Genomic DNA, 26,901 nt, shown 5'->3' with positions numbered 1-26,901 from the left:
GTGTGTGTTTCTGTGATTTTCCTTTCCTTCTCCAAATAAAGTCTTAACAAATATAGCCATTTCCAAGGTAGTAGCTCTCAGTCTCAAATTAGCAATATGCTATGTTCTGGTGCTACAAAACGTAGCAGGTGAAATTTTTTATGCTGAATATGTCCTTGCTTGTTTTACAAAAGCCCATGGAGTGCGGCTTAATAAAAAGCTTTGGAGTTGCTTCTGTGGCCAAGGTGGAAGGAGACAAAGACTGTAATCCACAGTATTTGATTACAGGAATTAATTTTCTCTCATGAAGAATAGAATCTTCTGCAGTAACTCTGTCACTACCTGACAAACCAAAGGCAGCACTTTCTCTTTTAAATACAGTCATCTTTGCCAAAGTGTGCCAATTAGCTCAGCTGCTTTCACTAAATGAAAACTTTCATTTTACAGAGCATTCTTTTACTATGGTGTCTCGAGAGCTAAAAAGGGAATTTTATTTAAATGTTACCTAAATCATTTTTTTCCAACCTGATGGAATGCTTTCATTTTAAACACATTTTCACAATTACCTCACTTTTACTTTGTCTGACAGAAGGGAATAGGGAGAATGGAGATAACATTTGAATCATTTAGCTTATGACAGTAAAATTGGAGAATTTTGATGGAATGGAGGGTTTATATTTTGTATACTAAGAATAGACATGTATTTTTTTGATAAGGAATTGGTATCAAAAATGGACTATCTTATCAAAAAAAATTTATTTTATTTTTATCTGCTACAATATTTCTGAGAGGTTTTCAAAACAACTATGCACATAGCCTATTTGTGTTAAAATAAGAATGAGGTCACAAAGACCACAACAAAGCCTGAAATCCTTCAACTGTGCCATACACATTTGAAAACATCTCCCGTTTAAGGAAAATATTTTCTTTTTTGCAACACTAGCCAAATTGTTGCTTAAATCATATGAGGCCTAAAAATATCTCTATACAAAACTCAGATGTAAAAATTCTAAATATCATGTTTCTTAAAAATATAACCTACAAAAGCTCTACCAAAATTAAATAAACCCAATAAACATGTTATCTTTCTTTTCCCTGATTCACATTAAAATTTTAATAACCATCATAGCAGATATTATTATAGGTATGTTTGGAATACTACCATGTCTGACTGATTAATATTCTTTTTCTATTTATGCTTCAAATAGGAAGGCTAAGTGAAATTTTTCTTGACTTTTCTTCTAAGACTAGAAATATTTATGTGTTGGTCAGGCAGGGTGGCTCACGACTATAATCCCAGCACTTTGGGAGGCCGAGGCAAATGGATCACAAGGTCAAGAGATGGAGACCATCCTGGCCAACATAGTGAAACCCTGTCTCATACAAAAATTTGCTGGGTGTGGTGGTGCACACCTGTAGTCCCAGTTACTTGGGAGGCTGAGGCAGGAGAATTGCTTGAACCCGGGAGGCGGAGGTTGTAGTGAGCTGTGATCGCACCACTGCACTCCAGCCTGGCAATAGAGTGAGACTTGGTCTCAAAACAAAAAAAAGAAAAAAATATATATATTTATGTGTTAATATAAATATATATATTATTTATGTGTTAATATAAATATATATATTTATGTGTTAATATAAATATATATATTTATGTGTTAATATAAATATATATATTTATGTGTTTAAATATATATATTTATGTGTTAATATAAATATATATATATTTATGTGTTAATGGGACATCTCTCCCAGATATGCAATAAAAGGCCGAAGACATTTAAATATATTCAGTAATTATAAATGTGGCTTCTCTTATTGTCGCTAATGATTTATTTTGATGATCACTGAAAAATCTCTAAAGAAAATTTATATTAATGTAAATATAGAGAATAGTATCAATGACTAATATATTAAATGTCTTTTTATGTAATTTGTTCGAAATTTATATAAAAGGGAAATGCTGTCATCTCAGCCATTTACGAAAATGTGAAAAAAATAAGATAAACTTATAATTAATTTCATGGATTTAAGAATTTTGCATTCCCTCTAAACTATATAATAAACCAAAATAAGATATTTTAAAACAATTAAAGCCATCTGCTACATGTTTTGTTCTTAGCAGTGCTGAAATGTGAATAATGTAATTAACTAAAATTTACTTTCACCCCTTCTTTCTTTCTTTGTTCCAGCATGTGACAAAGAAACAAGTGAAAGAGAATAACTTGTTAAAAAAGATTTAACTTGTTAAAAAAAAGCAAGTGAAAGAGAATAAAGGAGGAGGAGCTAAAATAATGGAATACAAACAAATAAGCTTAAGTCTTTAAGTCCTGAATCTTCAAAGATTAACTCTGATGTGTAGGTAAAATTAAGCCGACGTAGCCAGTTCGTTATATTGGGCCCAGGGATATAAGGAATTTGGATCAATGGAAAACTTCAGTAGGATTGACATGTGAGGAGAGCGAGAATGCACACCTTCATCACAATACGAAGGCTTTGACTTGTGCTGGCATTTTTAACCTAAATGATTTGGAAGCTACTGATTATTCTAGCAAGGAAACAGAGCAGTACAATAATTATGACCCATTTCATATTTGCATTCACTTCTTTCCTACTTACTTCTGAGATTCATTTAGCGAAATGGCTATAGAAAAATTCCTGGGACTCTTGCACTGATAAAGCACGTTACCTGAAAGGACCACTGAAAAGTAGCTTTTAATCCTTCCTCTCTCTCCTAGCATTTGGTAAGATATGGTGGTCTCTAGAAGTTTTCCACATGGTCTGCTTTGTCCCTGTAGATTTATCAAGAATCCTATGAATTTTCTTGTTTTTTGTTGTCTAATTAACATTGTGGTAACATAAGCTGTCAAGTGTTTGGACAGTTAGTAACGTATTTCTGCATTATAGTCTAAATCAATTTGTTCATATCCAATGATAATTCAGATGATAATTCATTGTGGAAAATGAATAGCTAATGCTAAAGGCATATTTTAGTGCCTTATCACATAGAAAAAATAAATGCAACTGTTGCTCTGAATTAAAAATTAAAAAATAAATCTTTCAGATTTTAATTTGTCTTTTGCTGAGATAGTTATTTCAAACTACAACAACAGGAAAGGAAATCGCCCTATGTGTTATTTCTTTATTTTTGATAGTCTTTGATACTGTATCTGTGAAAGAACATCATTTCCTCAAATTAGAACAAATTTAGATCCAATTAAGAAACACATGGGGAAAATATATTCGAGACACATTAGACTTCAGTACAGAGCAGAGAGGGATGTCAGTGCAGGCTTCATCTCTTACCAGCTTCTTGCACCCTCTGTTGCTTCCTCCATGTTCCTCTCTATTTCTCCTCCCACTTACCCCTCTTTATCGCCTCTGTGCCTTGGTCTTCCAGCTCCCGAATTATCCTTGTGGGGGCCCTCCCCACCCCCAGGTAAATGAAGAAGGTCAGGCCAGCAGGGGTCAGGACTGTTTGCCTCTTGGATTGGTGTATTACTCAGGAAGGTGTTCAATAAACCACAAAATTTATTGTCAATTTCCTAATTTCAAAACACAATGTAAAATAATTCTTACTGGCACAAGTGTCTACGTGTGATTATTTCAGCAGAACAGGTTTTGTGTTTCATATTGGCATGATTACTTTAAAATGTAACTTTCTAAATTTGCTTGCAGATAAAATTGTATGCTTTGTCAAAACAAATAATATTTGATCACTAATTTAAAAAACTTTTGTGATACATATGATGATATGATGGGGGCATATTAAGCCATTAAACTTGGCATTGTATTTATCAGTTTGCATTGTTTGATTATATCTAATCATACCTTAGCGTATGCAAATAGAAGTTAAAGATTGCAATTACTGAGGACAATGATTCACAACTGAAGTGCTACAATACTAAGCAATTTGAAAGGTACATTTTTGAATATTAATAAATTTTTCCAAGGAGATTTCACTTTGCAGTGGTAAGTGACATCCTTCATTTTTCTTTCTGAAATTGGAAACACAGCAATCAATTATTGTCATTAAAGAAAACTGCTCTTGATCTATGTTTTTGCAACTCTGCATGATAAATGGTGTTTAAAATCCTAATTCCTGATATAGAATGGGGTTTGGTGGGTGGTGGGACCTTGTCTTTCTATTGACGAATTCACCAAGGCATTAGCATGCCATCAGATGCTCTTTTTATCACTCAAATTGTCACTTTTATGAAATTATTTTGTATACTTGAATGAGCTTTTCTTCTACTGTAATCTTATATATATATATAGGTTCCAAAGTTAACTTTCAAGGTTAGATTGTAGTTTCTAGGTAATTTTTTGGGCTTGTTTTATTTCTTCAGTATAGACTGTTAATGTATGTGTATGTCGTCAACTATGAACCTGGCACACCAAGGATAAAGTAAGAGTATCATTATAACCTGATGACAATGAAAATTCAGCTTTTGAGCTTTGAGAAAAAGATTGTAAGAAACTACCAGTCTTAGGAAATAAAAAAGAATAAAACATGCTAGTGGTTAAAAAACAAACAAATACAGGTTATATATTTAAGATCAAGAGGGGATCATAAAGGATCATTAAACTCCATAATGCCCAGCATATATCATTCTGCTAACCAGAATTGTTAGATGTCCTGTCTTGTAATGATCCTTTTAAAAAAAAACTCTTGGCAAGAAGCATTTACTGAATTTCTTCTCACTAAGAGTTTCTGACCAGTCTTTCTGGTTTTCTCATAAATTAAGCTTAAAGTAATAGATTTTAAATTTCTGTCTCCACCCCACCTAGGAAAAAGAGTTGCCTAAAATGATCTCATTAGGCCAGGGTTCTATACTGTGTCTAATAGATGTAGAAGTTATTATAATTCTAGGCTAGCCTTGAAAATTATTTTGGATTTATAGGGGAAGATTTGACTTTTCCAGTACTCAGTTTCATTAATACTGTGAAAAGAAAATTGGAATTGTAGCCTCCTGGGGTGTTTGTGAATTGAGATTAGCACAGTTTTTCTCTTCCCCATTTGGAAAAAAAACAACTCAAAGTTTATTACTTTTTCCCATTTGTTTGCTTCAATACAATGTAGGCCAGAAGAAACAATTATGATGCAATCATTCATAAGAAGCCATGTTTAAATGCTACATTTGTAGGAAAGCAGGTACACAGTGATTTATATGACATGCATTAATTTCGACTCATGCTGTGGTTTTGTGAGAAGTGAGGGATGTTGGATGTTTCAAATTCCCTCCATTCTCCCTCCCACCAACTCCACCTATGCCTGCACATTCTTAAGTTCACTTATGGAGGTCAGACAAGTCTTGCGAGAGGACATGTCTGACACATCTTAGCCCTTCCCCAATACATCGGAGATTTAGAAATAACTTGGAAATCAATAAACCTTTGCTACCTGCCTGGCTGCTGTCTCTGACATTTTCCTCTGCTTCTTTCAAAACCACCAAAGCATGCATTTGAAGGGCAGTTAAGGGGCCACCACTCTGATACTGAGAGGTTCATTATCTTCTCCAGAGATCTAGGTATTGAATGGGAAGGGATACTATACACCGGAAAACTCATCACGTGCCTGCACGATAGAGAAACCCAACTAGGACAGGCTGCTACCTCAAATGGTACCACAGGGAACAGAAGAGACAATGGACGTCCACACTCTCTATGACCTTGGTGACACTGAAAACGAATAAGCAGAGAACATGCACAATCTCCCTCATCTCCAGGGGGAGCCATAGGATCATGCTGTTTACAAATCTTATTCTTCAATTATTCAGTATGTTCTAAACTATATGTTACAGCTTAGTCATCTATAAGCTTCATAGACTTTTTACATAGTCATTGTATCCTTGTGGTTTGCATCCACTGTGGTGCAATGTTCTTACTATTCTCATGGCCATTCATAGTCTGTTCACAGCTACCTACTCCAATTTGTCTTCCATATTTGTCAAAGGAAGTTACAGTCATATATTATTGCTGTCCCCAAGTCCCCACATACCCACAACAGTTCAACTTTTATGCCTTGCTCATATAACCTTTTTTCTCCTCCCTGTTTAAATCGTACTTATTTTCTCAAAACTTGGCTCAAATATCCCATCTTTTATGATTTTTTTCTCTAATATCCTCCTTCTATCAACAAATATATAATGAGCTATAGTTAACATTCCAGGGACTATATGAGGTCCTGAGGGTATAGGAGATAACCAAACAAACTTGATGTATATGTCCTCATGTACCTTAAAATATAGTGAGGCAGAGAGGCATACAAGAAGGAATCACACAGTTAAAGTAACAGCTGGGATATGTATGATGAAGGAAAACTGTAGGTACCATGCAGGAGTAGGACAAAGGTTTCTGATTGCAACTGCAGAATCAGAAAGATCTTTCTGAATTTGTGACACTTATGATAAAAATGAGTAGAGAGTAGTCAAGTGAAAGTGGGCAGAGGAGTCTACAAATAACATGTCGAATGACCTTGAGGAAACAGAGTTTACTTTTCAGGAATTAAACAACAGTCAGAGTGGCTGTAGCACAGTGAGATTAAAGGGAGAGTGAGAAGAAATTTCAAGGTGGACATGAAATTTATCACAGAGACTGTAGACTATGGAATAAAGCCATAATAAAAAGATAAGCGTATTTGACCCCATAAATAACAATTTTATGTGGCAAAAGCCATAGTATCATTAACAAAATGTAAATGACAAAGGAGGGGGGAAATATCTGTAGTACATATGATGGACCAAGAGTAAATACCTCTAAAATACAGAGTGTGTGTCACTAATAGGAAAAAAGACAAACAACCTACCAGAAGTATGGAGAAAAATACACACAAGCAAGTGGAGAAGAGATCTCAATGCTGGTAAGAATATTCTTAATAATTGTTTGATTGTTATTAGAAAGGAATCCAATAACATCTATTAAATTTTTTAAATAAATAAATTCTCTCAACCGTATATCACATCACTAATTTTAACGTTAATTCTATACCATTGTAAAATCTCACTTAAATATTTCATTCAATTGTTTTGTCTTTTTTCAACTACATTGTTGGTCCTTTGACAGTTTCCTGTGACTCTGTTTCTTTTTCTTATTAGTTCTCTCACCTTCCAAACTCTAATGAAGATTGAACACACTGGCTGAAAACTGTATGTTTTATGTATAATTAGAAAAAAAAATTTGTAAGTTGATAAAATTTCAAGGGCAAACTAGGTTGAATCTAATCATTAAAGTGTGAAAGCCAAGAACTGTGGCTCACAACTGTAATCGCAGCACTTTGAGAGGCTGAGATGGGGGATTGCTTGAAGCCAGGTGTTCAAGACCAGCCTGGGAAAGAGAGCAAGACACTGTCTCTAGAAAAAATTAAAACAAACATTAGTTGGGCATAGTGGTGCACACCTGTAGTCCTAGCTACTCAAGAGTCTGAGGTAGGAGGGTCACTTGAGTCCAGGAGTTTAAGAATACAATGAGCCACGATCATGTCACTGCCCTCCAGCCTGGGAGACAGAGCAAGAAAGTGAGAGACCCTCGATTTTAAAGTTTTGAGTAAAAGTGCTAAGCAAGGGGGCTGAACAGTGACATTAACGTCGCATATTTCTTTATAAAATATTTTAACTCACTATTTCTCTAACCTTAAACCTTTGTAATATCTTCAGTATAAAGGATAAATGTAATATTTATTTCATTAAATCAAAAATCACTTTTTGTGTGCTTGGGAGAATTTGGATCAATGTACAATAATTAAAATATTGTATCTGCTTTCCCTATGCTTCAAGGTAATATGTCACTTAATCCCAATGACTAAAGTCACTAAGCTATTTAAAGTTAACTGAGTCATCAGTCTGCAGTTTGATTCATTTGGATGCCTTATTTACATCACCATCATCTGACACCCACAGTATTGCAAATAGTTGACAGCTAACTTGGGGCTCTTTTTTCGATTCAGAGTACTTGTAGAAATTTCTAGGGTGCTTTTCAGTCCTGTTGCTATTGGAATTGAAAAGGGTCTCATTACTCAGGCACAACTTTCCATAATTGTCAAGCAGAAGAAAGCCACATAGGCAATAAATGAGAAAATCAGTTTCAAAACTAGGGAGCCCAGAGAGTCTGTATATGTTTTTCATCAAAATGTATTACATTCCAGAAAAATGCAAGAAGAGTTATATTTTGAAATGTAGATGATATTCCTTATTAACTGATTTCTACTCAACTAAGCTTCTTGATACCAAAATAGCTTCTCTTCCTGGGAGCTCATTGACTACAACACCCAAAAATATATACATCCAGAAATCACTTTTCTTAAGATCACTTTCCTTTTATATATATAGAAATTTGAATAATCTATCTTTACAGAAAATGAGTTTTATTCCACAAAATCCTTAAGGCTTGAAACTAGAAATTTTTTGAAAACCTGGTTTATAGTAAGACAAAAATGGCAACATTATAGCTAGAGTAATGAGGAGTATAAGTGTGAATGTGTGTGCATGTGTGTGCATGTGTGTACATGTGAATATTGCACCATTCCTTCCAATTGTCTATCAGAAGTTGCTGAGGTTGCTGGGCATGGTAATTCACGCCTGTAATCCCAGTGCTTTGGGAGGCTGAGTCGGGGAGTAATGCCTGAGGCCAACAGTTTCAGACCAGCCTGGGCAACAAAGGGAGGAGATTCTGTCTCTACAAAAAATGTAAAAAATTAGCCCCGCATTGTGGTGCATGCCTGTAGTCTCAGCTACTGGGGAGACTGAGGTGGGAGGATCACTTGAGCCCAGCAGTTTGGGGTGCAGTGAGCCATAATTTCGGCATGACACTCCTGCTGGGCAATAGAGAACCTAATTAAAGAAAATGCTGAAGTCATTCTTCCCTTCTCTTCCTTTTTACTTTCCTTTCCTTTTTCCTTCCCTTTCCTTTCTCTTTTCCTTTCCTTTTTCCTTTCGTTTCCTTCCTCCCTTCCTCCTTTCCAAATTAATAGGTAAAGCCAAGCTATTAAATAGTTCTAGGAAAACTTTAGCAATAACTTGGGTGTGAACTTACTTAAGTATCAAAACCCTCATCAAAACCTTCTTTCTTACTTTCTTCCATATATTTTAACATTACTCAATCGTCAACTGTGATGCTTAACACAGCTACTATGACTTCCCTGCAACACCTATATTTTGTTTCTTATTTTATTTAGTTAACAACTACTACTTTTACTATTATTCTATGGTAGTTGCTGTGCTGTACACTTTACACATAAATTTTATCTAATTTATTCCTTATAACACTCTGTGGTGTAGGTATTATCATTACAGGAAAGAAAACTGAGTCTCAAAGAGATTAGGCTATTTAGACTTTATAAATGGCACAGCCAAAATTCAAACTCAGGTCTGTCTATGGCTACTAACATTTTATATACTCAGTGTATATGCATTTACCACTGTGGATCAATTTGTTATTGTTTCTGATTTTATTCCTGCGTTAAGAGTAAAAACAGTTAGCTCTTTAGGTGTATTTTCTAAGCAGTTGCCCAGTTCTACCCCTTCCAGCCACATTCCTCTTCACCTGCTGCCAACTCTCTGCCCTTTGCTGTGGGAGTTAACATTCCCACAGAATCTTCGAAAAGCAGTGAAGAGTGGTAAAAAGAATATCAAATTATATATTAGGTTCTAGTCTAGGTCCTGTACCTAACTTTTTGAGTGACAGTTCGCAGTTCATTAACCTCTGCTAACATTCTTTTATCAGAAACATGATAATGACACATAAATTACTGTGGGCATCAGATCAGGTAGGGCATTCAATATGAAAGTATCTGAGGAGGATGAGGACTTTGTAAAAACAGTGATCATCTGATTGTTTTCTCTACATCTTCCACACAAAAGGTACTGAATCAGCAGCTGTCCCAACAATTACACAGTTCTGCAATATGTACCACACACGGTGTCTCAATCAGCTGTGGCAGTGACCATCAAGGACATTATCTCCCTGGGAGTAGTTGTATTTGAGGACTTCCCTTCATGAATGGAAGCCTTGTGAATTCAGGTGGCAAAAATGGTCATTTGCATTGTAGGGCATGTTGTTTCAGGCCATTCATTGTGGTGCTGCATGTGGAGCTTGTTTCTTTTTTTCTGTGAGACATTCTATCTTTAATGGATCAGTGCTCTCTGGCTCCTACGGTTGGAGTGAATTATATTTCTCTCTCTTTCAAAATTTTATTATGGTATTTTATGTTTTAGGTGTCATAAAATCAATCATCTAAGACTATTCTTTGGTAATAAATAGCTGACAGCAAGGCTTATTATATTGGTAAAAACTCCTTTGATTAGGTTTCATTGTTTCTTTCTAAAATTGTTAAGTCAATTTTCCCCTACTTCCTTCCCTGCTCTGGAATTGCACAGTGTACTCTGGATGAAATCCAAAGTAGACTTTCCACTGTAGAGTTGCATGCTGGGTCCTAGGTGTACCCCTCCTCCACCACGGTGCCTGCACAGCATCTATATAAACCAGAGTCATTCTGTGTAATGGGGCAGTGTATGATTTTCCTGATTTAGAACTGGGTCTGTTCGCTTTGGGTGATCATCTTTATATTCCTGTCATGAAGCTACTGCTGTCTCAATTTTCTTTTGTTGGGAAAAGATCATATTCTTTTTGGTGAAAGAACAATAGCTAAGGTGAAAGATTAGACAACTTCCCCTCTGAGCCCATTAGAGAAAAGTGTGTCAAGTCTAGCATTAGGAAATATGAAAGACAAGGCATCCATCATGGTGGGGAGGCTGTGTGGGTAGGTGTGCCTGGTAAGTCACGCTGCTGGGAGTATTCCTCAGTGTCCTAGGAAGGAAGCAGGAAAGTTAATCATTTCTTCTCTCAAAAGCACTCTCCCTTTCTCTCTCTCTCTTTTTGTTTAGTATAAAAAGCCTAATTTTTTTTTCCTCCACAAATAAAATAAGAAGAGCAGAGGATATGTGCTCTCCTCCTACCACAGGAACCTAAATTTATCCAGCTAAAGCATTGCTCCTGTCTTAGTAGCTAGTGAGGAAAGTTTTATGCTGATAGAATTTAGAAATACTTTGAAAAACTTGCTAGATGCTAAAGTATCCTTCAGTAACATTTCCTTTTCTTGTTTGGGGATATTTCCATTTATGATATGGTTTACTATTTAGTTAATTTGCTGGTATTACTAATAAAAGCTAATTTATATTATCAAAGCTTAGACTATGTTAAGTGCTTTAGATGCATTGTCTCATTTTTATCAGTACAGCAGTGTCATGAGTATTGAACACTATTCCTTTCATTTTGCAGATGTAAAAAGTTGAGTACACAGAGGTTCAATGATTTGCCTCTAATTACACAGTAGGTGGCCGAATTGAGATTTGAACACAGGCATTGGGATTTCTCAAGTTTACTCAATGAAACAAAATATTTTAGTGTGTCCTTAGATGTGAGAACATCAGTATTTTTCTTTATCCTATTTTTTATTTTTTTTTTAGTGTAATTAATGGCCTCTGGCTGTACTGGCATCTTTAATACATCATTTTTAACCTGGAAAATTAATAAAGTATTCTGGTCTATGCTATTATATTGCCAGTGCCAGGCTTCTTATAACATTTTGTTTATGACTAAGGAGCAACTCATGATGAGAGTGATCTAATCGACAAGTTACTGTGTTGAGATGAGAGCTGAAGGCTAAAGCCAAATGTAGCATTTGCTGCTCCGTGGAGCATATGCGCCAACAATGGAAGCATATTGGCTCCTCACGGAGGCAGCATGTCCTGTAGATGGGAATTCAGAATATGCTGGCTTATCTCTGATGTCATCTGAGCAAATGTAATTAATGAAGTACCAAGAAAACGCCACAGGAAGCCAATTTCATTATCAAAACAGGTATTTGACACAAATTACAAGACAACCTGACTTTATCCTTCCTGGATTTAATGTTTTTGTGAGAGATAAACTTACCTTATATTTTTTCTAAACTTGTGCTACATTCCTCCCTTCAAGGTGGTTAAATATTTCAGAGCATGGATGTGCATCTTGTTGTCTTCTTCCAAAGCTCAACAGGACATGTGCCATACTGTTAAAAGGCTCTTATATTTTAGCATCTTCCAATAAGAAATTGTGATGTGAAACTGGTTATTAATGCTCTAAGGCTGGATACATACAGGTTGCCTAAAAACTTATGCTGTACTCATTACTGAACAGAGTTTTCTGTTTCTTATTGTAGTAGGTTTCTGTATTAGCAGCCATCTATTTTTTACAGACTTCAGGTAAATGCTTAATCTCCCTTAGCAAACTCACTTATATGCTAAGTAATTATTTTAAGTGGCCAATCATATGTTAGTTAAGACATTTTAATACAGCCCATTCTCTCTAATGCCTAAAGAGACTGTGCTGATTTTTTACTCTGATCAAATGCGCAATGCCTTATGAAGGACCTCACCACAAGGCAGAATACTGCCTCCATTGGCACACAACCAATGCTAGTAGCAGTGGGTCCTTCACCTATCATTGGATGTGTCACAATTATTTGTTAAACCCTTAGTATGTGGTATGTGCCAGACACTGTGCCAAGCATTATGTATGAATCCTCTTTTTCCAATCTCATAATTAACCCTATTCTCCCCTATTTTACAGACAAGGAAACTGAGCATCAAAACTACTAAGTAACTTTCCCAAGATCAGGAAAGGGCTGCATCTCAAACTAGTTCTATATAATTACAAAGTCCTGGCCATAACTAATATTCATTTCTGGTGGCATGTCACAATTCTTTTAAAATGTTAAGAGCTTTTCTAAAGTGTGACAACCATTGTTTAAAAAAAAAGTCCAAACCTCACAAAAGGGTAAAAATAGTTCAATTAAATACAAATTCCTATATTCTAAAAAACAAAACAAAACAGAAAGACACATGTATATGCACACACATACACACACACACAAAATACCTTTTGCTCGTGATTTTGTTTCCTGCTGGACTCCTGGTAGAAACTAATTTTGTTCAATAAAAACTGGTTGCTGGGAAAGTTGATCTCAACTTAACCAAACAAAGATAGGCTTCTTCCTGCCTCTGGTCCCCTGGCGTTCCATTTCTTAGGGCATTTGTAATTTCAAATACTTTATCTGTCCCTTTGATGTGTAAATATGCAGGACTTGGGAGCCATCTCTTTGTAATATAAACATCAAAGAAGATAGCACCCCTATCTCCTAATTTCTGTGGGAAGGGTAGGAGCCTAACTTCAGTGGGCTCTTGGCTCCAAATTGTTAAACTACCCCCTGTCATGAAAACATGAGATACTTTGTTTACATTTCCTTTGGGTGAAGCCCATTTGCAAGCACACTTGGTCCCAAATCCATCCATCCTAGCAATTAAATATTCTCCATCCTTCTTGTTTGTTTGTTCTCAGTGAGTTGTGCTCAGGCTGAACTCTGGCCCACCTCCCCTACTGCGATAGCCTTCACTAAATCTTCCTTGCCTGTTTAACTTTGTTCAATGTAATTTTTAATCTGACTTTACTGCCTTCAGAAAAGCAGGGGGAAAGTGAATAAAAATGACATGTGATTTTGTCATTTGTCATAAAATGGCTACTTTAACCATGTACCATTTACTTTTACTCCAGTGTTCTGAATAATTAACTATATATGGAAAAAACATTTCCTACACCAGCATGTTGCACCCTGAAACCCAGCTAGCACATCGGTTTCCAACTCCACCTGCCCCATCCTGCACCTGAATGACGAGCTGAGCCCTCAGCACTGATTCTGGCCTGGTACTCAGGAGATGCTCTAGATGTTCCCTCAAATGGAACACTCATTGCCACAGTTTTTCTGGCTGCAGCTCAAAATCCTCCATTTTGATAGCAATGTGTTGCCTATTATGGGCTAATTAAAGTCACTTTTGAATAATTACATAATAAATAACACACATTTAAATGTAGAACAAAATTATTTTCTAGTCAAGCTCTAAAAATATGATCTAGCAAGATAGTCTTTTAAATGATCGTGCTACTTACTTAATGAAAAGATGCACCTTGTTCAATATACATATCTTTATTCCTAATGTGGTTAATGATATCAATTCAATAGAAATCCCTTGATCTTTTCTCAAAACAGCACACCGAAAAACCACTCACATTGCATGGTAATTGCAACAAATTTAGCTTAATGAATAGTAATACATGTAAAGAATATGACATGAAATTATTTAAATGAACTTTTGAAAAATCGATTCTGTATTTGTGAGGTGCCTGAATTTTAGAGGAAAAACCTTCTGCATTCCAAGAAATTATAAGCCCACCTCTTCTTAACTAGAGAATACACCTGCTCTCTCATACTGCATGACATGACTTAATCTCTCTGAATCTCTCTGAATCTCTCTGAATCTCTTTAGCTATGAAAATGCTTCATAGTTTCACAAAATAATGACATGGAATAATGTTTGTAAAGGACGGAGAACACAGAATAAATCTTCACCAAATACTAGTTATTATTGCTATTTATCAGTGCTTATATAATCTGAACCTTGATCAACATGATTCCTCTGACAGGCAATCAACCGTTCTTTTGAGTGGTTGTACTGATGACCTCACCTCTTGTGTTCCAGCTAAAGAGATGCCACAAAAATGGGTGATGCTTTTATTTTTCCCTATGACCAATGAGATATTTTATTATTCAATGGAGTTTTTCTTTTCCAAGTTTGATAAAAGTTTAATTGATTTGAAAGTGGCTAATATCCCATTAGCTACCCATCCCTTAACCACTCATAGAGAATCTTAGCACTGTAAATCTAACAGGAAATTGTCCTTCCTAAACAGGGCTCCCAGAAAACAGGAAGCAGGTCCAATTCCCTTTGTAACAAATGATAAATTAGAGTTATTTATTAGGGACCTCCTACAGCAAAGAGGGTCATTATCTTCATTTAAGATCTTGAGTATCAACATAAAACTCACCTTTTACAAACTTCTTCAGGAGTTTTGAGAAAGGGTTCTATTCAGAAGAGGGCCCCCAAACTAAGAGATACTGAGATGATTAAAGACCTTCTTGGAACTTAAGTGGTTTTGCAGTGTTACCATTTTGTCAATTTACTAAGTGGATCTAAAATGTAAAATTTCAAAGACATGTTTTACAAAAATTTGATTCATGTGAAAAACGAAGTCTTGGAAAATACGTGTTTGTGTGTGTGTGTGTGTAAAAATAATAATAGTAATAACAGCAAACACTCATATAACACTTATTTTGAGCAAAACATTTTTCTATAACACACTTTTCATATATTAACTCCAGCAATCACATATCTAGGCTGAGAAAAAAATCACAGAAGGTGTAAATGTTTTGTGAGAAAAATTATGAAAAAAAATGTTATCTCTCATGTGTCTAGGCTTCTTAAACTGGGCAGCCTACGACAATAGTGACCTGTGACCTTGTTACCAATAGCTGGTTCATATTTCTACCTGTTCACTAACAGCTGGGGTTCAGTTAGCCCTCCTCAATCACATCGCCAATATTTTGTATTCTGAATCCATTCTTTTGTATTCTGAAACTAATTATATCAATGTGAAGTTATCATCCTATGCTAACTGTGCAGGACAGTGTGGCTGAAACAAGTATAATTGAGTTCCATGTGTTCCCACCCAGGAGGTTGACCCTGATCTAGTTTTAACACGTACAGTTCCCATCAGGAGGCCTGAGTGGTTTCATCAGTGGCCCACCAATTTTCAGCCAGGAAAAGTAACAACAATATGTAAAAGGGAAAATAGCTTGGAATTTCTTTTGTATAACTGAACTGGGGGAAAAAGCCACCATTTATGTTCTACTTCACGTCAGACATTGCAATAAATGCCTTCAATATATTAATTAATATAGAACTGAAAGTATAAACTCTCTATTTTTGCTCCCAGAGCTTAGCAGAGCACTGGGTATATAGCGACACTCAATAATTGATCAATGACGAAGCTGACAACCCACCAAATATATAACTTCCCTGTTTATTAAGAGTTCTGAGTGGAACCACAGGTAATTCCAATTTATCAAATATTTGATAAAAGGAACAATTTACTAGTACTCAAGATGATGCTAGATTTTTCCAATTTCTTCCACTAACAGCTTTAGGAAGGTACCTAAATAAGGAACATAGCACATTTTCAGAGAAAAAGCCATTTTTGGAAGGTGAGGGAGGGTCAGAGTGATTAGAAAACTCATGAGTAAATACTTAGGGAGAGTGAGGTACGCAGAAGATTTGGGCAACACACCTATAAAGGTAACGGTGCATCTCCTTACAAAGATTTGTTTTCACTTGCCCAAGGACTAGCAAATGTGCATAGAAGATATGTCTTTCAGAATATTTACCTCAATATGTTAGTTTTATAAAAAGCCACTATCCCAAAATACAGCCTAATATGCAAAATAATTTTTATTAAGATATTTCTAACATCTAATAGCATCTACAATTATCCAATGTCTAATAACAGCAGCAGCTATAATTATTGTCTATTATTTTACATTTGCATTCAAGATGAATTGCAAGCAGGGAAAAGAGATTTAAGAAAACCAGTACATTAGGAAACAATGAGCTGCAGGAGGGGCAGCCTATGATGGAGCATTATTCAGATTTAGGATTCAAAACAAAAACAAACAGAAAAATGCAACCCCTATTCCAAGAAAAAAGTTGAAAAAATAGAAAAACATCATATAAACTAAGAATTTCATTAGAAGCTATCACATAAATAGAACCAATTTCTGCCAAAAGAGTCACCTCCATATGAAGCATGAAAGACAGACTTGAAAAAAAAGTAATAGGGAGTTGGACAGAAAAGGCTAATGTAGAAAGAGATTTAACATCAGAAATTGAAAGAGACATGATTCATGGCATACATTATCAAGACCAGGGGAGATAAGATCACAGGACAGGTTTACAGTGAATGATCCCATTATCACAGAATAATCTGAAGTTCTTGCTTTAACAGGAACTGATAAATTGAAAACTGAAGAGTGAGGAGGGACATGGAGGGACACGTGGAAAGAGAGGAGAAAAAGTTAAAGGAGGCTTGGTGCAAGAGTGTTAAAGTAGCTGTCGTTAGATGGAATCCGTAGCTGGTGTGTTTTTCATTTTGGGCAACAGACTTTGGTGCGGTAGAACAGAATTAAAATTGACAGAACAAGTCCATGCAGGCAGCAAGAAAAACAGGGTTCCTGCTTCCTGGAGTTTACCTTCTTGTGGGGAGATTCAAGCTATACATTAATGAATGAAAAACAAATAGATAAGTAAACATGATTCTTTCAGGTAGTGATACTGTGGTAAAGAAAACAAAGGCAGAAAGATTCCCTGGAGTATGGCAATTAATAAGCTGCTACTCACTTTCCATTGTGCTATGATATTTAACAAAGCAGACAAAATTCGGGTGAACAAGGAGAAGACGATGGCAAAAAGGTCACCCCATCCCCCTTTTCTCTCCTCTCCTCTATCTTCTTCCTCCACTATCTTGTTCTTAGGTCTAGTGTCACCAGAGCAAAAGGCAGTAAACTAGTCTACAAGGAATGGTTAATCAGACCTACAAGCAATGGCTCAAAGAACTGGATCATTCAGCTGAGCTCAAGAAGAAAAAGTGACAATTGTAAGTGCAATTAGTTACTGTGATTCACTAGGTACTCAAGGTAAGGATTATGCAAGAAAGGTATGATAGCTTATACTTAGACAGTAAAAGACGGATTCAGCAAGACCTGTAATTAGTAAGAACTTCAACAGTTTTCATCACTGTATTAATACTGTGTAAAATACTGAAAAAACAGACTAACCTCAAGAAAACAGTAATTGGGAAAACAAAATTAACTACACATAACACACACCCCAATATACAAAGACCAGACTTTGTTACATGGACAATTCATGCTAGAGGATCTCAGAGAAGAGCTAGAAAAAAGAATGTCCTCGTATGAAAGATTAACACCAGGAAGGTTGGACATGTGAGCATAGAAGAAATGGGGAAGGTAAATTTGAGGGTGGGAAAAGGCAGAGAGATGGGACTGATATAATGACAGAAAAGCAATAGCAATGATTTTCTTTTTTGTTGTTGTTGTTGCTAACTAACAGAGAGATTAAGCATAGCAATGAAAACAAAGGCAAGATTGTAGTAAAGGGGCCTGGGATAGTGCCATGATGTGACTATATCTGTCACGACAACCAAGAGGGAATGATTGCAGAGGTCAATGAGCTGGGAGAATGGAATGGATGATCGTGAGAGAGCTGATCATTGTGAATGACAGATGTTTCTGGGGGCTGAGAATCCTGACTGGCACTGTGCAGCCTGGAGGAAAGAGGACCAGAGCATACCCAGCCTGGTCTCCCACGCCCTCTCCTGTTGCGAGGTGACTGCAGAGCTCTCCCCCCCTCCCTGGCACTCAGCAGCTGCTCTCTAAGCGCTAGAGTCAGTAGTTACAATCAGTGGGGGAAGTGATCTTCAAATATTCAAAACGAGATGCACGATACACATCCCGATTTACTCTAAAGAGCAGATTTACTCTAAAAATTTACTCTAAAATGTATTCTTCACAAGAATGCAAATTCATTGCTTTCTTGTGACATGAAATTCTCCTGGGATTCCAGGTGACGTCAATAGACACCACTAGCAGACAGTGGCTAGTCCATATCCACCTCACTGATTTTGTTAATGCAAACAATATTATTATTATTATTATTATTATTATTACTACTACTATTTTGAGACAAAGTCTCACTCTGTCACCCAGACTGAAGTGCAGTGGCGTGATCTTGGCTGACTGAGACCTCTGCCTCCAAAATTCAAGTGATTCTCCTGCCTCAGCCTCCCGAGTAGCTGGGATTACAGGTGCACACCACCACCCCTGGCTAATTTTTGTATTTTTGGCAGACACGGGGTTTTGGTATGTTGGCCAGGCTGGTCTCGAACTCCTGACCTCAAGTGATCTGCCTGACAGGTTCGCAAAGTGCTGGGATTACAGGCGTGAGCCACTATGGCCAGCAAAGAATATTATTGGATTTAAATACTGCTTTCCAAAAACAAAACAAAACAAAACCAATGGAAATGAGCCTAACACTTGAGATTATGAATATCTGGAGTCAAATCTAGGCTCTGCTTCATTTATTTTTCAGGGTCTACAGCCACCACTTAATGGTATAAGGGCTGTATGGTAATATTATTTATGTGTTAGTCACATCAGAAGATTCAAACATATCATAAAGAAGTAAAATGCTTCAGCTTGAATTTTAGGGAAACAAGGCAAGAATCAAATATTTCTCTATTAAATATATCAAGGACTCTACCTGCTGTTTGTTTTACTACTGCCATAATACTCTCACTTCCAAAATTGAGAAATATATCACTTAAGGTAATTTGCTGGCAGAGTGAGTGGTGGGGACTTTTTGTCAGCAGAAAGGTCAAATAATTTTGCACAATGTGCTGCAATTTTTTAGCTTTATAATTTTACTATGAGTGACCCAAGGGAAAGCTCATTATACTGTTCCACACAAAAATTATGTTGTGAGCTAATGGAAAGTGAACAGTAAGGTAGCAGCCTTGTGTGCTATACCCACTGCTTTTTCTGAAATACATAATCTTGGCGTGTTTTGTTTTTAATTTTTTTCAATAAATGTAGAAAAATTTATGTAAAAAGTAAGAGTCCTCATCTTATAATCAACCATTGTATAGGAGGGTAGCCTTCTAGACATGAATGTAAGGCCCTTCTAAGGAATATAACATGCAACAAAGATTCACAGTAAAGCCAAGGAAGTAAGAAAAAAAAGTCGACTAACCTAACCCACCTGAGCTCGGCTCACAGGGGTCAATGTCCTCATCATCACTGGGACACTCTGCTGAGGCCACAAGGATGTCATCTGTGGTCTGCAAAAGAAACATATTCAGTAGATTAATTTAAAGAGTCCTAACAGACTCTCTCATCTTTGTCTCATTGACAAGTGAAACGCAACTTGTTTATCAATAAACCAAATTCACCATTTCCCTTTCTAAAGACACAGAGTTTAAATTTTAGATCCTTCATAGAAGTAACTGCCTATTTGTGAAAACTTGATTACACCTTAGTTTACATGAGGACGTAGAAATGGTGACAGCCAACTTGTCGATACCTATCCACTCAAATGCAGATAGAAGCTGCACACAGTATCATACAGAGGTTTAAAACAACCTGGGAGAAACAGATGATTTGACATGTATTACAGCCTGGAGAGCTACAACGTATGCATCAGTGGGCTTTATGTAGTACTTGTGCTTGGCCTCCTAAAAGCAGAATAGCCATAACCTTTTACATTCACGACTACGTAGAGTTTGATGAATCTTTGAGATATAGCTTGTTATTGTAGGAAACACAGATTAAGTAGAGAATTAGATAGCTCTTTCATTGGTGCACAAAGGCAAGGAAATACAATCCATTTAAGACACTTTTCCATTTTCATTATGATTTCACACTTGAAGCTCATTTTTGTAATGTTCAGATAGCAGGTATTTCTTCCCCATCATCCCTTTCATCATTATAGTTTCGTAATAAATGAAAAGTGCATTCAAAGTGGGGGAGGGGAAGAGGTGACAGTTTTCTCTGTGACATTCTAGTTGCTTCACTGCGCTTATAGCAAAAAAGATAACTATCACTGTAATAAAAAGCAGAGTGTGTAAATCCTAGCAGTTAGTCACATAATCAACACATTGATAAGCACGAAAAGTTGTTCTTTATTGCCGCTTACAAGCTGCAGTAAATTCAGCATAGATACTGCATGGAATTTGTAAAGGCTTATATCAGAGTTGGCTGTGCTAAAGTAAAACAGAGATTCCAATGTATACAAATAAATAAAAATATCTCATTACATTTACTAAGGACTAAAGAGATCAGAATTGTTCAAACAATACTCAGAACTGCAACATTGATACAGTTCTCATTTAAAGGTGGAATTAAAATAATATAGAAAACAATAAAGGTCTTCAAAGAAAAAGCAGAAATACGATATGAGCACCTAATATTAAAGGAGCACCTAATATTGTCACAGATTAAAGTGTAACTAAATAATTTTTAGGAAAGTTGTGGCATTTTGAAAAATGGAGACAAGGGGTGATGCACTTTTATAGAAAGTATTAGGCTTAAAAACCTTTCAGGTGCAGGGTCTTTAAGAACAAAGAATTTGTTCAGATGCAAATGCTTTACAATATAACTTTAAATAAACAGAAACTTTTAAACAGCATTTTAGATGGTTTCCTGTTACTCTGCTCTTAATTCTGAGACAATTGGGAGAGTTTCTGGATTTATGCATTTTGCTGCTGCTATTTTAGAAAGGGAAGTTAAAAATACTGGTTTTCCGGGAAGTGTAAGTCTTTTTTTTTTAATTGTTGAATTTATTGACAAAGTTATTCATAATATTCTAACTTTTCATTCTTCAGTGTTTGTGGCATTTGCAGTGCTAACTCCCCTTTCATGCCTGATATTTGATAATTTGTGGGCATTCTCTCTTTTTTTATTATTATTATACTTTAAGTTCCGGGATACATGTGCAGAATATGCAGGTTTGTCATATAGGTATACATGTGCCATGGTGGTTTGCTGCACCCATCAACCCGTCATCTACATTAGGTATTTCTCCTAATGCTATACCTCCCCTAGACCCCCACCCTCCGACAGGCCCCAGTATGTGATGTTCCCCTCCCTGTGTCCATGTGTTCTCATTGTTCAACTCCCACTTATGAGTGAGAATATGGAGTGTTTGGTTTTCTGTTTCTGTGTTAGTTTGCTGAGAATGATGGTTTCCAGCTTTATCCATGTCCCTGCAAGGGACATGAACCCATCCTTTTCATGGCTGCATAGTATTCCATGGTGTATATGTGCCACATTTTCTTTTTTTTTTTTTTTTTTATTTATTTATTATTATTATACTTTAAGTTGTAGGGTACATGTGCATAACGTGCAGGTTTGTTACATATGTATACTTGTGCCATGTTGGTGTGCTGCACCCATCAACTCGTCATTTACATCAGGTATAACTCCCAATGCAATCCCTCCCCCCTCCCCCCCTCCCCATGATAGGCCCCGGTGTGAGATGTTCCCCTTCCTGAGTCCGAGTGATCTCATTGTTCAGTTCCCACCTATGAGTGAGAACATGCGGTGTTTGGTTTTCTGTTCTTGTGATAGTTTGCTAAGAATGATGGATTCCAGCTGCATCCAAGTCCATACAAAGGACACAAACTCATCCTTTTTGATGGCTGCATAGTATTCCATGGTGTATATGTGCCACATTTTCTTAATCCAATCTGTCACTGATGGACATTTGGGTTGATTCCAAGTCTTTGCTATTGTGAATAGTGCTGCAATAAACATACGTGTGCATGTGTCTTTAGAGCAGCATAATTTATAATCCTTTGGGTATATACCCAGTAATGGGATGGCTGGGTCGTATGGTACATCTAGTTCTAGATCCTTGAGGAATCGCCATACTGTTTTCCATAATGGTTGAACTAGTTTACAATCCCACCAACAGTGTAAAAGTGTTCCTATTTCTCCACATCCTCTCCAGCACCTGTTGTTTCCTGACTTTTTAATGATTGCCATTCTAACTGGTGTGAGATGGTATCTCATTGTGGTTTTGATTTGCATTTCTCTGATGGCCAGTGATGATGAGCATTTTTTCATGTGTCTGTTGGCTGTATGAATGTCTTCTTTTGAGAAATGTCTGTTCATATACTTTGCCCACTTTTTGATGGGGTTGTTTCTTTTTTTCTTGTAAATTTGTTGGAGTTCTTTGTAGGTTCTGGATATTAGCCCTTTGTCAGATGAGTAGATTGCAAAAATTTTCTCCCATTCTGTAGGTTGCCTGTTCACTCTGATGGTAGTGTCTTTTGCTGTGCAGACTCTTTAGTTTAATGAGATCCCATTTGTCAATTTTGGCTTTTGCTGCCGTTGCTTTTGGTGTTTTAGACATGAAATCTTTGCCCATGCCTATGTCCTGAATGGTACTACCTAGGTTTTCCTCTAGGATTTTTATGGTATTAGGTCTAACATTTAAGTCTCTAATCCATCTTGAATTAATTTTCGTATAAGGAGTAAGGAAAGGATCCAGTTTCAGCTTTCTACTTATGGCTAGCCAATTTTCCCAGCACCATTTATTAAATAGGGAATCCTTTCCCCATTTCTTGTTTCTCTCAGGTTTGTCAAAGATCAGATGGCTGTAGATGTGTGGTATTATTTCTGAGGACTCTGTTCTGTTCCATTGGTCTATATCTCTGTTTTGGTACCAGTACCATGCTGTTTTGGTTACTGTAGCCTTGTAGTATAGTTTGAAGTCAGGTAGCGTGATGCCTCCAGCTTTGTTCTTTTGACTTAGGATTGTCTTGGAGATGCGGGCTCTTTTTTGGTTCCATATGAACTTTAAAGCAGTTTTTTCCAATTCTGTGAAGAAAGTCATTGGTAGCTTGATGGGGATGGCATTGAATCTATAAATTACCTTGGGCAGTATGGCCATTTTCACGATATTGATTCTTCCTATCCATGAGCATGGTATGTTCTTCCATTTGTTTGTGTCCTCTTTGATTTCACTGAGCAGTGGTTTGTAGTTCTCCTTGAAGAGGTCCTTTACATCCCTTGTAAGTTGGATTCCTAGGTATTTGATACTCTTTGAAGCAATTGTGAATGGAAGTTCATTCCTGATTTGGCTCTCTGTTTGTCTGTTACTGGTGTATAAGAATGCTTGTGATTTTTGCACATTAAATTTGTATCCTGAGATTTTGCTGAAGTTGCTTATCAGCTTAAGGAGATTTTGGGCTGAGACAATGGGGTTTTCTAAATATGGCTAGAGTAATTAATGCAGAGAAGGTCCTAAACGAAATGAAAGAGATGAAAACCATGACACGAGAAATACGTATGTGCCACATTTTCTATATCCAGTCTGTCACTGATGGGCATTTGAGTTTGTTCCAAGTCTTTGCTATTGTGAATAGTGCTGCAATAAATATACATGTGCATGTGTCTTTATAGTAGAATGATTTATAATCCTTTGGGTATATACCCAGTAATAGGATTGCTGGATCAAATGGTATTTCTGGTTCTAGATCCTTGAGGAATCACCACACTGTTTTCCACAATGGTTGAACTAATTTACACTCCCACCAACAGTGTAAAACCATTCCTATTTCTACACAACCTCCAGCATCTGTTGCCTCCTGATTTTTTAATGATCGCCATTCTAAACGGCATGAAATGGTATCTCATTGTCATTTTGATTTGCATTTCTCTAATGACCAGTGATGATGATTTTTTTTTCATATGTTTGTTGGTCGCATAAATGTCTTCTTTTTATTTATTTATTTATTTATTTATTTATTTATTTATTATTATTATACTTTAAGTTGTAGGGTACATGTGCATAACGTGCAGGTTTGCATCCCATTACTGGGTATATACCCAAAGGATTATAAATTATGCTGCTATAAAGACACATGCACACGTATGTTTATTGCAGCACTATTCACAATAGCAAAGACTTGGAATCAACCCAAATGTCCATCAGTGACAGATTGGATTAAGAAAATGTGGCACATATACACCATGGAATACTATGCAGCCATCAAAAAGGATGAGTTTGTGTCCTTTGTAGGGACATGGATGCAGCTGGAAACCATCATTCTTAGCAAACTATCACAAGAACAGAAAACCAAACACCGCATGTTCTCACTCATAGGTGGGAACTGAACAATGAGATCACTTGGACTCAGGAAGGGAAGCATCACACACCGGGGCCTATCATGGGGAGGGAGATTAGAGACTTAAATGTTAGACCTAATACCATAAAAATCCTAGAGGAAAACCTAGGTAGTACCATTCAGGACATAGGCATGGGCAAAGACTTCATGTCTAAAACACCAAAAGCAACGGCAGCAAAAGCCAAAATTGACAAATGGGATCTCATTAAACTAAAGAGCTTCTGCACAGCAAAAGAAACTACCATCAGAGTGAACAGGCAACCTACAGAATGGGAGAAAATTTTTGCAATCTACTCATCTGACAAAGGGCTAATATCCAGAACCTACAAAGAACTCAAACAAATTTACAAGAAAAAAACAAACAACCCCATCAAAAAGTGGGCAAAGGATATGAACAGACATTTCTCAAAAGAAGACATTCATACAGCCAACAGACACATGAAAAAATGTCTTGTTTTGAGAAGTGTCTGTTCATATCCTTCACCCACTTTTTGATGGGGTTGTTTATTTCTTGTAAATTTGTTTAAGTTCCTTGTAGATTATGGATATTAGCCTTTTGTCAGATGGATGGATTGCAACAATTTCCTCCCAATCTGTAGGTTGCCTGTTCACTCTGATGATAGTTTCTTTTGCTGTGCAGAATCTCTTTAATTAGATCCCATTTGTCAATTTTGGCTTTTGTTGCCATTGCTTTTTGTGTTTTAGTCATCAAGTCTTTGCCCATGCCTGTGTCCTAAATGGTATTGCCTAGGTTTTCTTCTAGGGTTTTTTATGGTTTTAGGTCTTATGTTTAAGTCTTTAATCCATCTTGAGTAAATTTTTGTATAAGGTGTAAGGAAGGGGTTCAATTTCAGTTTTCTGCATATGGCTAGCCAGTTTTCCCAACACCATTTATTAAATAGGGAATCCTTTCCCCATTGCTTGTTTTTGTCAGGTTTGTTAAAGATCAGCTAGTATTCAAAGAATTAGAAAAAAACCATTTTAAATTTCATATGGAATCAAGGAAGAGTTCATATAGCCAAGCCAATCCTAAGCAAAAAGAACAAGGCTGGAGGCATCATGCTACCTGACTTCAAACTATATGACAAGGCTACAGTAACCAAAACAGCATGGTACTGATACCAAAACAGATATATAGACCAACAGAATACAACAGAGGCCTCAATGTAACTCTTAATGTCAGTGAAGATCATTAGCAATTGGCATGATAATCATGTAGGTATCTTTTTAAAGAAAAAGCTTTAAAAGCAAAGACCCATTCTCCTTTTGGCACAACTAAATCTTGCTGGGTAATATACAAACAGACTTGATAATGACAAGTTATTGAATTATGTAGTCTTGCCAGTCAATTGCTCCAATTCACTCCCGAGGAGATAATCAACTTTTTTTTTTTTTTTACCCCCCCCTGGGACCAACATCTAGTGGAAAGCTACTTTTATTCTCAATTTCAAATTAATTTCAAGGCTACAGATAATTTCTCATTTTCTTTGAGGAATGTTAAATATATTGATGAAATCAATATTGTGTTGTTGTTCCTATTGGTGTTTTATTCTCATTAGAGGTAGGAGGATGTAAATAAATTCTTTTTTTTTTTTTTTTTTTTTTTTTTTGAGACTGAGTCTCGCTCTGTCCCCCATGCTGGAGTGCAGTGGCGCGATCTCGGCTCACTGCAAGCTCCGCCTCCCGGGTTCACGCCATTCTCCTGCCTCAGCCTCCCGAGTAGCTGGGACTACAGGCGCCCGCCACCGCGCCCGGCTAGTTTTTTTGTATTTTTTTAGTAGAGACGGGGTTTCACCGGGTTAGCCAGGATGGTCTCAATCTCCTGACCTCGTAAATAAATTCTTTAGGCCAATGGCTCTCACATTAGCAGTGATATTGCCACTTTTTCCTTCCTCCACCTGGAGGGACATTTGGTAATGTGTGGAAATATTTCAGGTTGTCACAGTTGGAATCGTGAAGTCTGCTACTATAGTTTCCTATTTTTGACTGCTAAGTATTATTTTCTCTCCTCCTTCTCCTCCTCCTCCTCCTTTTCTCCCTCCTCCTTTTCCTCCTCCTCTTCTTACTCCTCCTCCTCTTCCTCCTCTTTCTCTTCCTTTTCCCCTTCCCCTTCTTATTCTTCTTCAAGCAAGGTCTCAACTCAGTCTCACTGTGTTGCCCAGGCATATCTAGAACTCTTGGACTCAAGCAATACTCCTACCTCAGCCTCCAGGAGTGCTGGGATTACAGGAATGA

At 36.7% G+C, this 26,901-nt stretch overlaps 1 protein-coding gene across 28 annotated transcripts in view; it reads right to left on the bottom strand.

Moving 5' to 3' along the window:
- The window catches only part of NRXN1 (neurexin 1), a 1,134,455-nt gene that overhangs the window by 4,846 nt on the left and 1,102,708 nt on the right, over positions 1-26,901 (bottom strand). For 17 of the 28 annotated variants that reach the window (XM_050753719.1, XM_050753731.1, XM_050753724.1 and 14 more), the window contains one exon: positions 19,728-19,815. In XM_050753719.1, coding sequence (XP_050609676.1) covers positions 19,728-19,815 — 88 coding nt within the window. The remainder of the gene's footprint in view (positions 1-19,727; positions 19,816-26,901) is intronic. The other 11 variants (XM_050753720.1, XM_050753733.1, XM_050753735.1 and 8 more) reach the window with 1 other exon arrangement.

Source organism: Macaca thibetana, chromosome 13, assembly GCF_024542745.1.
Source record: "Macaca thibetana thibetana isolate TM-01 chromosome 13, ASM2454274v1, whole genome shotgun sequence".
Classification (NCBI taxonomy): domain Eukaryota; kingdom Metazoa; phylum Chordata; class Mammalia; order Primates; family Cercopithecidae; genus Macaca; species Macaca thibetana.
The sequence above is the reverse complement of the archived record's forward strand: the minus strand, read 5'-3'. Positions and strand labels throughout refer to the sequence as shown.